The sequence below is a fragment of the Labrus bergylta genome, chromosome 15, assembly GCF_963930695.1.
Source record: "Labrus bergylta chromosome 15, fLabBer1.1, whole genome shotgun sequence".
Taxonomy (NCBI): Eukaryota; Metazoa; Chordata; class Actinopteri; order Labriformes; family Labridae; genus Labrus; species Labrus bergylta.
In genome coordinates, this window is record NC_089209.1 from 1,987,669 (window position 1) to 2,002,668 (window position 15,000).

Here is a 15,000-nt window from a genome sequence, read left to right on the forward strand (position 1 = left end):
TGAAGGATCTCTCTCTGTAAACAACAAGGACTAAAACTTTGATCATAGTGGAGCTGCCAAAACATGAACAGAACTAAATGTCTTCAAGCTTCATTTAAACACTGACAGTTAGCATTCAAGTTTAGCCGAAGCTAACAAGCTGTAGCAGCTTTTTAGCATGTTGGCTAAAAACAACGTCAAAGGGTGTTTCAGCCTGAAGTTTTCGGGTTCAGCTGCATGTGTGACCACAAGCGGACACATGGTTCACTTTGCTTTCTCCTGACAGCGAGCTGATCTGAAGTGAGAAAGCAGCAGGAAATTATCAGGAAATTTCCACGCCTGTGAGCAGGAAAGGGTTAATGTGCCATTTGAATGTCAGCGTGCAGGTTAAAAACAGGGTTTGTAATTTTTGAAAATTAGCATGATTTTGAAAGTAGCATTCCCTCAGTGCTCCGTCTGCACCCCCTCCCCTCTGTGCTCCTTCTTAAGCCACGCCCCCTCACTTACATGAACGAGCGCCGTTCCTCCAGAAGCGGACCTCAGCTCATGCTTTGAGTGTGAGCTAGAGCACGCAAGAGGTAGAGAGGGAGACAGGGAGGCGTCTGATTGGTTCATCAGATTGGTACCTCGTGGCAGACATTGGTCGAAGTTTTTACAGACTTACAAACTGATACAGATGATGGATTTTCTTTGTTCCTTTTTCAGAGAACATGAGTTATTCATTTCTGTCAGGACCTAAAGACAATTTCAACCAACATCTTAAGTATATATAGAGGAAATTACCAACCCTGCCTTTAAATCTGACATGTCATAGTCTGTCTGATAAGCGGGTACTTCCCTCGCTCTAATTATGATGTTTTTTTTTGTTCAAACATCTGCACTGTAGTTCTGCTGCAGCAGCAGTTCACTCCCACAGGAGAGAAGTGCCTTAAAAAACAATGAGGAGTTAACAAAAAAAATAAATAAAGTGTAAGTGGTGTGGAAAAACGAGCTGCGGCTTACATAAATCTGTCAGAGATTAAGTGGACGGGAGGTGAATGACTGATGTTTTAACACCACTAAGAGCTTCACTCGCTGACAGATAAAAATGTGAAGTTTGTAAAAACAGCAGAGCTAAAAAAAAAAGAAAAAAAGCATAAATCAAAGTGGTTCAGCCCCGATGCTCCCCTGTGGGTCGTTTATTTTCCAAGACACCTTGTCATGGACAAAATCGGCTTTCCAGAGAAATCACTAGAAGTTACCAGTCATGTAAATAAAAGCAGCTAACACCTCTAAAGATCACAAAGTTCATCCTCTGAGGAGCTAAAATGTGCTCCGTTTTTAAAACAACCTTTCATTCACAGTCGGCTTTAATAAACATCCCACATGCACATGTTTGATTTCATCCTATGGGTGTGCCAGTGGAGAGACATTTAGCTAATTGTTGTGCTCTTCCCCTGGGGACAATGATTCCTCTCCAAAGATAGATACATGGAAGTATGGTTATTAGCTTGAGACACGCTGATGGACTGTAAAATGTGTCTGGGGAAAGTTGAGTCCAAATGGTCGGGCGAGAACAAAGAGCAGATCTTCAGGAAACTTATTTTAAATCATCCTCTTGGGAGCATGAATACCCACACAAATGTAAAAGAAACCATTTATTTTGAGTACCACGTTATGGACTTATTAAGGGGAGATTCTGGCTCACATGGCGCCACAACAATGGCAAGATTTTTGTGACGTTCTTTGCAAATTCATCCTCTGGGGATCTTGAATAATCCCAACAAATTGACTAAAAGTAAAGCTGTTAGTGCGAAACACTGTTTTTCACTGATGTATTTTGTCAGCCCAAATTGAGTTTGGATTTGCAGTGAGAAGAAAGGTGAAGATGAAGGCAGGAATGCTTTTGGATCATCCTCAGAGGACTTTGAATACTCACAAAAAAATGTATCGAAGAAAACTGCTTTAAAGCAACTTTAAATGAACTGAGTTAATGTGTAGTTGGGAAATGTTGGCTCGATGGGGATGCTAAAGTAATGGCTAAGATCTCAGAGAACTTCTTTTAAATCATCCTCTGGAGACCATGAACACTCAGAGCAAATCATATTAATGTATGGCTGTTAGCTTGCAGCAAAGCCATGGAGTGAAATTATTTATAATTGGGGACATTTTGGCTGATGATGGTGTTGAACAGGAGGTTTAGATGTCAGCAGAAATTCTTTGAAATCATCATCTGGGGACCATGAATATCCAAAACAAATCATATTACTGTATGGCTGTTAGTTAGCGACACAGCCATGGAGTGAGGTATTTCAAATTGGGGACAATTTGGCCTGACGGTGGTGGAGAACAGGAGGTTTATTTGTCAGCAGAAATTATTCAGAATCATCCTCGGGGGATCATGAATATCCAAAACAAACATTAATTTATGGCTGTTTGCTTCGAGAACTTATCTCGTCCAATTTCTTGTGGTACAACATTGGTGGTCTCCAGAGGCTGTACCAGTAATGGAGTAACTTCCTCTGGCATAACATGTAGAGTATACTATGGAGACCATTCTGAACATGACACTCACCACATGAGGTATTGATGGCGTCCCGCAGCTCGGCGTACTTCCACTTGCTCAGCTCGTACTTCTTGGTCCCGACAGCAGCGGCCTTGGAGGCCTGGACCTGTGGACCTCTGATAGAGACAAGAGGGACAGACAGGAAGTCAGACAACAAAGACCCACAGCTATGAACTGTGGGATACCGGCAGCAAGGAGGTCAGAGGTTATCTGTTCACTCAGAACAGAGGTAGAAAAGTATTAACAGGTATGAACGTTAAAAGAAGATGGGTGGAGTTTACCTGACCTTACTCAATGTTTTAAGAATTGAAGAACTGCTGTTTTATTTCATCGTCGTTATTACAAAATACAGACGATAAAATGAATGCTTGGATGTTTTAATACAAGAATGACCCCTGGAAATAGCCAACAAAAAGTCACATTTTAAGCTAATTTATTCAAAATAGCAGCTTATCTGTTAGAGTTATGGTATGGTTCCTGGAGGCATTTTTGAAGTTCTCGTCAGTACACATATACCCACCAACTTTCATCCATGTGGGTCAAAGGAAACTCATTGTGGAACCCATTCGGAGAATTTCAAGGGCGCCTGAAAAGCACTAATTTTCTCCTATTTATTCATTATGACATCTTTCCTGTTGGAGTTAGCTTATAGCTCCAAGAGGCTTTTTGAGATCTCATCAAGACACATTTATCCACCAAATCCCATCCATGTGGGTGAAAGTAACCTCAATGGGGACCGCTTTCTCAGAAAGTTTAGAGGACCAAAAAGCACACATTTTTGCTAATTCATACAAAATGGCGTATTACCAGTTGGTGTTAGCTTATGGCTCCAAGAGGCTTTTTTGTAGATCTCATCCAGACACATATACCCACCAAATTTCATACATATGGGTGAAAGTAACCTCTATGCAGAACCCCTTTTCAAAAATTTTGAGGGGACACTTTGGAGCCATTTTACAACTTCCATGTCTCAGACTCTTCTAAAGCACAAGCCAAGTTTCAAGAGTTTTCGAGCATATTAAAGCTGCCAAATCTGTGATAATTCAGGGAGAATCATTCAGGGCAAGAAGAAATAATAATTTGCTCTTATATTAGGATATGACCATTGGTGCTCCGGCCATAGACGTGGCTGTTATACTTAAATTGGCTGGTAACTTTTGTTGAATGTCCACAGAGGCTGAAAGGTAGTTCAAAAAGTACCTGAATCACCTTGTACGGTAAACTCCACCCACCTGACAGTCATCAGGGAAACAACAATCACAGATGAAGTACATCAGAGAGAGGCAGTCGGTGAAATCGAGGAGAAGCAAAGGAGTCAGATCAGGAGAATCATAGTTAAAGGAAAGAGAAAGATTTCTACAGTAGAACTATAGAGGGTGTAAAGATCGATGTGTTAAAAGAAGCATGCTGTTTCATCCTCCAGGAAGTGGAAAAAGCGCCTCTGGTGAGACGGTTATGGCGCCGCTCTGAGGCTCTATCTAACTCTAATAAATGATAAGGTGTGACAGTGTAAAGACTCCAGCTCCTCTCCAGCTGCAGGCCGGGCTGTTGGCACGTGGCTGACAGGACTCATTAATCCAACACCAGGATTTCCCCCTAATTTTAGAACACCAGGAAGTTGGAGGCGTGACCCTGCTGGTTCTCTAATCCTATTGGGTGGCTCTGCGATGACTGATTAGCGTTAGCTGGCCATCGGACCTGCGCAGCTGTTCCCAGAAGCATATGATGGTTCTGGCAGTGAGTTAAGCGGCTGCAGTCACCTTCTGCTTGCCGTGCGGTTCGGGGTGTAGTGAGAGGACACCTGAGCTAATTATCCTCAGACAGACGCACCGGGGGAAACACGAGGAGAGGCTGGCAGGGCTTAAGACTGAATCACTCATTCACGCCGCGCTTAAGCCGGGAGGTAGCACGTGGAGAATAGCGTTTTAGGTAATGCCGGTAATCTGATGAGGAAGTGCACGGTTACTCACACAGGTGGAGAGTAACTTTCACCTGAAGAGGCCTTGAGGTAAATCTTACACTTTCTCTTTGATTCTCAGGAGTCAGTTGGAAAATTAACCGTCCAGCTCTTTAAAGGTCCAATCAGTGAGCTGTGTAGAGAGTGAGATGATAAAGGTATCTTACTATCTGATCATTAAGGAAACATGCGATGTTGAAGTGCTGGCTTCTCTGACAACAATGCAGCAGCCAGTATGTCCTCCTTCTAACTTTACATTCTGCTCCTGAATGCTCTGGATTTGTTTGGACCAGAGAAGGTAGGCGCTTTTAAGGCGACCCCCCCCACACGGCCGTTTTGGACACCCCTCGGTTTGTCAGATATGAGAGCAGTTATCAGGTCAACAGGTGTTGCAGCGATGGAAGCGGTCAAGAGAAGTGGTTCAGATAGAAGTGATTGTACCCAACTTGGATCAAGGGTGACTCACATAAGAGTCATTAGCTGAATCATTGACCTATTATCGCCTTGAGTCGCTTCAGTTGTATTGAGATAGAATTCAAAAATAGTCTCAGATTCTTAAGACTTTTTAAGAGTAGAAATGTTGAAATGTGTGCAGCAGGAACAGACCGCAGAGCAGGAACAGTTTCCTTCTCAATAGATCAAGTTATGATTGACATCTCTGAGGGAATCAACCCTTAAACAGATCGACTGAAAGTCGTTCAAATCAACAAAAAACTCTTAAGGAGGATTTCTGCATCACATCATGTTTTTAAATTGTTTAAATCAAGAATCAGAGGCGACTGATTGTGTCGAGACGGAGGCGGTTTTCTACCCACCGGGCCAGAAGTTCAGTCATTTCCTTCGCCATCTCTTCCCTAAAAAAGTAGGATGGTTCCAGTCTTTAGAAAGTTAGTGAGCTCAACGACACAATTATATTAACGCTACAATCCACAGAGTGCGTGCACGGCGGTCCTCGGGGTTTCCCACCCAACATAACAGGAGGTCAGAACATAAATACTGAGCATGTTTTAAATGTTTACAATGTGAAAGAGATGTGCCGCACATCGTTTGAAAGCTTTACTCGTTGTGATATTGACCATGTAAACCATTTTAAGATCCAACCGACACAGCAGCCACAATCTACGCATCCGTCAGACCAACGACCAACAAATATTTAGAAATGACTCAACATTTAAAGTTGGACTTTTCAGGGCGAAATAAGCCAACAAAAACGCTCCTGCTGCATCGGCAAGAGTCCCCAAGATCCAAATCCAGAGACAGATTGAATCCAAAACACATCAAATCCATACAGGGCCTCAGAGTGCTTCAAATCTTGCAGCTGATTTCCTGATATTTCACTGTTCCCAGCCTGTGACAGCCAATGAGAGCCTGAGTTGAACAGAGGCGTCTGACCCTGTTCTGTCGTCTCTACATCCAGAGAATTACTCGCTACTGGCTGATCACTGAGATTTTGTCATATGAATATGCCGCTTCAATCAATACCTCTGCTGGTTTGGTAACCTCCGCATCGTTAACAAAAAACAGGCTGGGAAATGTTAAACTTTGCCGAAAGATAGTTGGAGTTGACTTGAATGATCTCGGCCATGTTTTTCAAGTAAGAGCCACTCGAAAGGCAAGACCCTCAGCACCCCCTACACGCAGAGTTTAGACTTCTGCCAACAGGGCGGAGCTTCACTTATGTAAGGAGGTCGAAATCAAATAGATAACTGAGGTCGTTTGTTCCATCAGCTGTTGGGTTTTTAAATAAGCTGGAGGTATTGTTGCCCATACACTTTTACTATGGACTGTTGGTCTTTGTGTCCCTTATCTCACTCACGTCCATCATGATGGTTTCCATGGTATGTTTTATATGTATGTATTTATGTCATTGTGATGTTTTTTTTTATGGATGTGTTGCCTGTATGGACCTCTGTTGCAAACCAAATTGCCCCTCGGTGGACAATAAAGATTTTCCAGAATCCAAAAGTCTGTGATGAATCCCCTGCGTTATATCAGCTGCATGTTCACGACTAACACACTCTAACTCTAAGTGTTCTACATCTAAACATAGATATCCACCACGATAACTATGTTTGGAGAACACAGGTCTTTAACTTTGACATCTCTGCAGGGGGAAATGAAGAACACTGTTGTGATAATGAGTAAATGTAAAAGAGCCTCGTGATGGGGCTTTAAAAAAAAAAAAAAAAAAGAAGCATTTTAGAGAAGAAGAGGGAGCAGCTGGTGCGTAAAAGTACCACCATGCACCACTCCAGCATCCTCAGGAGCGTGTAGCCGTGTAATGTGGCCTCTACTACCTCATGACTCATGACGTGAAGCATCAATTTCAACTTCCAGAGAGACGCTGCTGCGTGTGGGTCGTTTTGGGGTAAGTGCAAGAGAGAAGTGCGAGGGAGGATGCCGTGCCGGGGCTCAGGCCTACGATCCAACGCTCCGTCATGAACACTGAAGCTTTAATATCTCAACAGGAACCGGCTCAACCTCTCTATGCTCGGGTAAAAAAAAAACAAAAAAAAACGCCTGACGGGAATCACAGCAGACAACAGGAGGAGAGCTTCTGTATGTATCTTTATGTAAACACTGATCATGAAGCGTGGCGCGGTGTGTGGTGGAGGTGGAGGTGCGAGGAGAGGACACCTACATGGTCAAGCTCTTGAGTTTGGGGGTTCCAGCCAAGCTGTAAACAAGAGGATTATAGGATTATAACACGGGGCACCACTCAACAACAAAACAAGGAAGAGGAGGAAAAGGTGATTTAGTTTCCTCTTCATATTTGGAAGAATCTCCTTCAAAAGTCCGATCAGAGGACAAGGGCCTTGAATTTATCAAACTCGTACTTAAAGTTGGAATTTTAAAGCTTCAAAATGATCCTTTGATTGGTTTGATTCGCTGAATGATTCTTTCATTCTCATGCTGTCTCTCTCCCTGACGTCCCCGTGGTCAATCATGTCTTTAAAAAGGTACAAGCCACCCCGAGAAGGAGTGATAAAGTCGTTTAAAAGTAACTATGTTGAAAGCTTTTAATCTCTTTGGTCTTTTCAATTAAAAACATGCTGAAATCTCTGGCCTTCAGTTAGTCTTTTGCCTGCTCCCCTTTTCAGAAAATGTGTGCTCAAACAGGCCGTTTGGAGATTTTCCCTTCATGACATCACAAAGGGCAGTAGCCCCTCCCCCAGGTGGGTGACACTCCCACAGCTAGGTGTTTGTTCTGCCCTGAGTCTGCCTTCTCACTGTAAACAATAGGACATAGAGCGAGAAAGCACCGAGTACACCCGAGTCCTCCCAGAGAGGGGGCGTGGTCAGACACAGCTCATTAACATATTTAAAGGTACAGACACAGAAACAGCCTGTTATGAGCAGGGCTGAAATAGAGGGGTTTATAGGCATGATCAAATACAGGATCAGAGTGGATTTAGAACAAGAAACTTCACACACGTTTTGAGGAGCTCTGAGAATTATTTACACTGAAGAAGAGGAGGAGGATATGTGACCTTTAAAGTCTTATTATCTTTGAGCGAGTTGTTTGTAAAGGCTTTTCCCACAAATGTTGCAGTTATTCAGAGTAAATCATTTGATTGACACGTTGTTAAATCGATCATTTGTGTTAAGTTTGATAAATTCTGGCCGTAATCAGGTTACATCAGGATGACAATCACGTCGGTGCTGAAACTAAAAAAAGTGCTGATTTCTTTGGTCAAACGTGGACGATCACAGATCTTCTGTTTCTTATTTTTTGATCATAAGAAACAGAGTTAAAGGGAAAAAGGTGCCGTCCAGGACTGGAGGTTCTGTAGCATGTTAAGAGATCAGGGATGTGCTGTGATTGGCTGGAAGATTGTTACAGCATGCAGGGTTGGTTATGGTTTGAGAAAAAGGGTTAAAAGAGGCAGGTGGGTGGGTGGATGGGGGGGGTGGGGTTAAATCAAAGGGTTAAATCGCCGGGTCTTACGCTGCTCTCTCTGGGGATGATGGAACTGAGGAGCCGTTACTGAGAAAAGAAAACAAAGAAGAAGAAAAAAATGTGGTTAAACACAGGATTGAAAATGCAGATGAGGACGTGTGACGTCAGATTTGTATAAAAACAGTCAGCGCTCTGAACTCTTCGGGAATTTTGTACAGAAGAAGACGTCCCAAAGAAAGGTCCAGAAGACTAAACTGTCAGAGTGAGAAACAGTCAGCGTGCCGGCTGACGGCTCGGGATGAATTATCGATGGTTTGTTGGGATCATAAAACATTCAGTGATGTTTAAATGTAAGGAAATCCTCACTGAACAAACAGGAAGTAAAACATCATAACAGAGACCGCTGAGTAATAACACCGACTTTGTTTCCTGTCAAAGTCATGTGGAGAAAAATGAAATGATAAATGATATTTTCTAATTAGACAGTTTTTAATCCTGATATTCCTGTCCTGGTGTGTCGGTGTGTGTGTGTGTCCCAGTGTGTGTGTGTGTGTGTGTATGTGTGTGTTACCTGCGCAGCCCCGCGTCGTTCTGCCCCTCCTCGGGTATCAGCTCGGACTCGCTCTGAGCGATCCTCAGCGCCAGCTCGCGGTCCCTCCTCTCCTGCTCCAGGACGGTCTGCCGGGACGCTTCCTCCTCCCGGTCGGCCAGCAGCTGCACCTCCATCTCCTCCTGCACACACACACACACACACACACACACACGAAGATTTCAGAATCCGGGATAACTTTTTCAGTATTTTTTTTACATCTATCCGAGTCGTCTGAAACACGAGGTCACATGAAGGGAGTCAAACCCGACAGCAGCAGGAGAGGAGGACACTCGTTGGTATTCAAGAACGCTAAAAAAGTCTTAATCAATGCTGTAGCATGAGTGTACACACACCTTTAACCTTTCTACAAACAGAACAGACGAGGAGAGGGGGGGGGGGGTTTCATCTTCTTCATCCTGATCATTAAAGAGCGGACGAGTGAAGGGCGGGGCTCACCTGGAAGATTAATGCTTCCACCTTTCTTAATGAAACAAGTTCTGGGAGTGAAACGGCTCGGTGACCGACTGAAGAAGGTCACAGAGAGATGATCAGTTCATCAGCTTGTATAGGTGATGCATAGATTGTAGCTGCTGTGGTGGTCTGACAGATGTGTAGATTGTAGCTGTGGTGGTCTGACAGATGTGTAGATTGTAGCTGTGGTGGTCTGACAGATGTGTAGATTGTAGCTGCTGTGGTGGTCTGACAGATGTGTAGATTGTAGCTGTGTAGATGTAGCTGTGGTGGTCTGACAGATGTGTAGATTGTAGCTGTGTAGATGTAGCTGTGGTGGTCTGACAGATGTGTAGATTGTAGCTGTGTAGATGTAGCTGTGGTGGTCTGACAGTTGTGTAGATTGTAGCTGTTGTGGTGGTCTGACAGATGTGTAGATTGTAGCTGTGTAGATTGTAGCTGTGGTGGTCTGACAGATGTGTAGATTGTAGCTGTGGTGGTCTGACAGATGTGTAGATTGTAGCTGTTGTGGTGGTCTGACAGATGTGTAGATTGTAGCTGTTGTGGTGGTCTGACAGATGTGTAGATTGTAGCTGTGTAGATGTAGCTGTGGTGGTCTGACAGATGTGTAGATTGTAGCTGTTGTGGTGGTCTGACAGATGTGTAGATTGTAGCTGTGTAGATGTAGCTGTGGTGGTCTGACAGATGTGTAGATTGTAGCTGCTGTGTTGGTTGGATCTTGAAATGGTTCACATGGTCTGAAACACAGGAACTTTCTTCTTATTCACGCTGTGTGATTAATTATCCACATTAACCGTAACTCTGCCTCCTCAACAACAAGAAATGCTGTAGCCCGTGGAGAATTTTACCTTTTTAGAAGTACTCCCTACTATCAACTGTGTTCTCTGTTATTTGAGGTAAATGACTCCACAGTCTTACTGTTTCACATTTTCCATTAATTGATCCAGAAATCCGACCCGTGCTGCTCTAATCGGTGGCAAACTTCTACTGCAGCTTTGTTCCTGAGCGGAGTCTGCTCTTAGGTTTTCTTTGATTCCTCTGCAGCATGAATAAATACGAGTCAGACTAATGTATTTAATGCAACATGACAGCAGCAGAGGTTGAACAGGACATGAATTCCCTCGCTTTACTCCTGGCACTATGAAGCTTTCTCTCTGAAGAACTTTCGACCATCCTTTTTCTGTTTTGTGTTTCCAACCTGTTGACTTCGACGTGTTCACAAACAGAACGCTGCATGAACTCTGCATGACTCACAAATCTCTCTGCAACCAGAGAGTGACGACAATATGTGGAATTTAATCCATCTGAAAAGAAGCAGCGCTCACAAATCACCCTGAAACGCTCCATGATGGATCAGAGATAGTTTAACTGAGATGGATCAGAGATAGTTTAACTGAGATGGGTCAGAGATAGTTTAACTGAGATGGATCAGCTGATTAAGCAGCAGAATGATGTCATCGTCGCTCTGAGAGAAACACAGAGGTAATAAATTATACTTCTTTTTTTATTTTTATTTTAAATATTTATTTTTTACTTTATTTTTTTACTTTTAATTTAATTTGCATTTGTTTATTTATTTATTTTTTGTTTATTTTTATTATTTAGTTATTATTTTTATTATTATTTATTTTTATTTGTTTATTTATTTATTTTTATTTTTTCCATTGTTAAAATATTTAATTACTAATTATTACTTTTCATTATTATTATTGTATTATTTGTTATGCCAATAAAGCTATTTGAATTGAATGGTATAAACTTTGGTTTTACATCGAAACACTTCAGCTCATATTGAGGATCATGAATGTTGGATAAGGAGAGGTTTTAAAGTGACTGACTGATGTCACTTCGTCTCCTTAAATCCCTCCTAAACTCTGCAGCAGGACTCGTAAATATTCAGAGAGAGGAGGAGGAGGAGGAACAGGACGGCCCCTGAGCTGACGGAGGGGAGGGAGAATTGTGGGTAAAAAGATCTTGAGGCCCCTGGTCCCCCCCTACCTGTAATAAAACTAAAATATTAACAAGAAGAAAACCACAACATCCTGATCATTAAAGCTGTTTCTGACTTTTAACAGAAGTGGATGTCGGCCATGTTTAACGAGATCGATCCAATGACAACAGAAATGTTTTTCATTTTCTCCCTCCCCTCCAAGCCCAGACAGATTTCCAGACACCGCTTCCACATTTATCCACAGAATAAAACATTGTAATCAATTAAAGATTTCTAATAAAATCAAACCAAGAAACTCTGGAGTCACGCTCAGTTAAAAGTCTTCACTTTGTCCACACACACACACACACACACACACACACACACACACACACACACACACACACACACACACACACACACACACACACACACACACACACACACACACACACACACACACACACACACACACACACACACACACACACACACACACACACACACACACACACACACACACACACACACTCAGAGGTCCATTAGAGGGTGTGATGTGATGGAGAGAGGTAACGTGCGGCCGTGTTCTCGTCTCATCAGTTAGTCGTGGATTAGCGGCGAGGCGCAGAGGAGGGGTTTCAGGGGGTCGACGTCCTGCAGAGACAAACGCACGAGGACAGGAGCACGAACGCAGGGAAACCACGGCGTTTAATACTCCATGAAGAGGTCCACTTTGCTCTGACGCAGCGCTCTGTGCACAGTCCCGTATCGTGTTTCAACAGTATGAAGACAGTTCAGGAAAAAACACAAGTGGTCGGTAAAAAATTAAAAAGATGTTTTTACAAGAACAAATCAAAAGCTTAGCAACACCAAACTGCTTAAAATGTCGGCTTTATAACCAAAACTAGAGGAGTCAAAACTAGAGGAGTCAAAACTAGAGCAGTCAAAACTAGAGGAGTCAAAACTAGAGGAGTCAAAACTAGAGCAGTCAAAACTAGAGGAGTCAAAACTAGAGGAGTCAAAACTAGAGCAGTCAAAACTAGAGGAGTCAAAACTAGAGGAGTCAAAACTAGAGGAGTCAAAACTAGAGCAGTCAAAACTAGAGGAGTCAAAACTAGAGGAGTCAAAACTAGAGGAGTCAAAACTAGAGGAGTCAAAACTAGAGCAGTCAAAACTAGAGCAGTCAAAACTAGAGGAGTCAAAGAATGAGCTGGCTCACAGCTGGATCCCTGTTCTGATCCTCTCGTCGTTCTTATTTTATTTAATCTCAGACACAACGCTAAAAACCAAAAGACTCAAACATGTGAGTGAGTTGATAATTGTTTCCTCAACCTCGGTTAAAACACGACCCTCATGTACCTGAAGGTAACCTTTTAATAATCTAGTTACAACACGGTCGCTGCTCTCGATCTGTTGCTGGGGTCGACGGCCCCCCGGGGGGAGAGCCAAAGGAACGCCACGGCAAATTCCTTTCTAAAGGTTGATTTTTTAGGTTTTTATGCCTTTCTTTAGAGACAGGAAGTAGATGCAGGAGAGAGAGAGTGGGGTAAAGGAGCCAGAGGTCGGATTTGAACCCGGGCTGACCGCCTTGTGGACGTGGGGGGCGTGCGCACTAACCACTAAGCTTGGCCCGGCTCCTCCACTTCTTGCAGGTAAAATAAAAACCGGGTATTGATGATGTCGTAGCGCAGAAACACAAACTCTGCTGCTGTGATGAATATTTGAAATGTGAGTTGTCGGCGCCGCACTGCTCTTTATTTAGATGAAAGCGCCGCGCTTCCTGCGGGCCGTGAAGGACGGAGGCAGTAATGAATGTGCACGGAGAGAGGTGTGTGTGAGTCGAGGTGCGACTTCCAAACCCGCGGTGAGTCACAAAGTCATGACGGTTCGTGTGAGTTTCATTTCAGCGAGGAGGGAAGAGATGATTACACAACGCCGCCTGTGAGGGCAAAACGGCGCCCGAAGCCGCTCTGCAGAGGCGACATTTCAACTGCTCATCTTGTTACACTGCTTCATTAATATTTACCTTTTTTTAAACACCTGATGTGCTTTATTAACCTTTTCTCCATGTTGGTCTTTAGCTGCTGCTCAGTACACATGAAACCATGTTCAAACTCTTTTTAATGATCTCTCACACACACACACACACACACACACACACACACACACACACACACACACACACACACACACACACACACACACACACACACACACACACACACACACACACACACACACACACACACACACACACACACACACACACACACACACACACACACACACACACACACACACACACACTCACACACACTCACTCTCTGAACTGTTTGCAGTGAATTCAACTTTAAATCACAAACAGATAAACGCGTTCACAGTCTTGATTTTCTGTGATCAATCACATTTCCACAACCTCTGAAAACAGCCGAAGAAGAAGAAGAAGACAAACATGCAGACAAACTACACACACACGCTCACCTGGAGCTTCCTCTCCTCCTCCTCCCTCCTCTTCCTCTCCTCCTCTTCCTGCTTCCTCTTCACCTCCATCTCTGCTTTCCTGGAGGACGAATCAAGAAAGAGAAGAAGAAAGTAGAGCAGAGACAATGAAGATGAAGAGGGCGAGAGAAGAAGAGACAAAGAGAAGAGGGAGAGAAAGAGAGAAGAAGAGGTTTGATTAGTGCTCACTGATGCTGAAATCTTCTTAAAAAACTTTAGGTTAAAAGCTTTTCTTCCTCTTCCTCCTCCCTGATCTGTGTCCTGCTGCTTCCAGCTTCTAAATCCTGGAACATTTTATTCCTCCTGCTGTTGACTTCCTTGTTTTTTGTTGTGCTCTCTGCAGCCCTGACATTATGAACTCCTGACTGCATGTTTTTCTCTGGTGACCCACGAGCTAAATGTTGCTGAAGCTGAAGCTGCAAACCGCTCAGAACAGAAACATCAGTTAAATCCTTAAAGGAAGAAAAAGCCGGGAGCACCGAGAGCCGAGCGCGTTATGACTGCTGCAGCTTCACTTTTGTTTTCTTGTTGTGTCTTGACCTCCTCTCAGACTGAACACTTCCTCTCCTCCGTCTCCGAGGCTTTTAACGAGTCTCTGCCGGAGCTCTAACTCATCGTTATGAATAATGTTTGGATTAAACCTGAAGAGGGGAGTCCCATAAAGCCAGACTTCACGGGTCAGAGACTCTATAGAGGTCTCCTCATGCAGCTCAGCGTGCAGACAGCGTGCTTTATGACCTTCAGTCTGCGACCTTCAGGAGGATCTCAGGAGTTCATAACTCGCCCGAGGAGGAGAGAGGGAGTCATAAAATATGCTCTGTCACCTCTAATGTCTTGTATTAGCGGGTAGTGGTTTGTGACGAACACAATGGCCCCCATCAGTCCTCCTCTAAGACTTTCTGTACCCCCCATAGGAGGAGGAGGTCAGACATGAGGGAAGAGACCTCCTAACATGTTCATGTGTGACCGATCAGAAACCTCAGAGGGGTAGGGGACACGTCAAGGAGGACTTAAAGAGTCTCTAAACCCCCAGACCCCCTTTCTAAAAACTGAGACCCTCTGTGAACGGGTAATAAGAGGAGTCATTGATCAGGTCCAAATCTCCAAGTACGAGTTTAAAGATTTA

At 43.6% G+C, this 15,000-nt stretch overlaps 1 protein-coding gene across 1 annotated transcript in view; it reads right to left on the reverse strand.

The window, feature by feature from the left end:
- Window positions 1-15,000, reverse strand: part of myo6a (myosin VIa) — a 128,293-nt gene that overhangs the window by 16,224 nt on the left and 97,069 nt on the right. Inside the window, 6 exon segments of the mRNA XM_065963580.1 lie at window positions 2,534-2,640; window positions 5,297-5,335; window positions 7,123-7,158; window positions 8,431-8,469; window positions 8,954-9,114; window positions 13,857-13,935. Of these exon segments, the coding sequence (XP_065819652.1) occupies window positions 2,534-2,640; window positions 5,297-5,335; window positions 7,123-7,158; window positions 8,431-8,469; window positions 8,954-9,114; window positions 13,857-13,935 (461 nt within the window).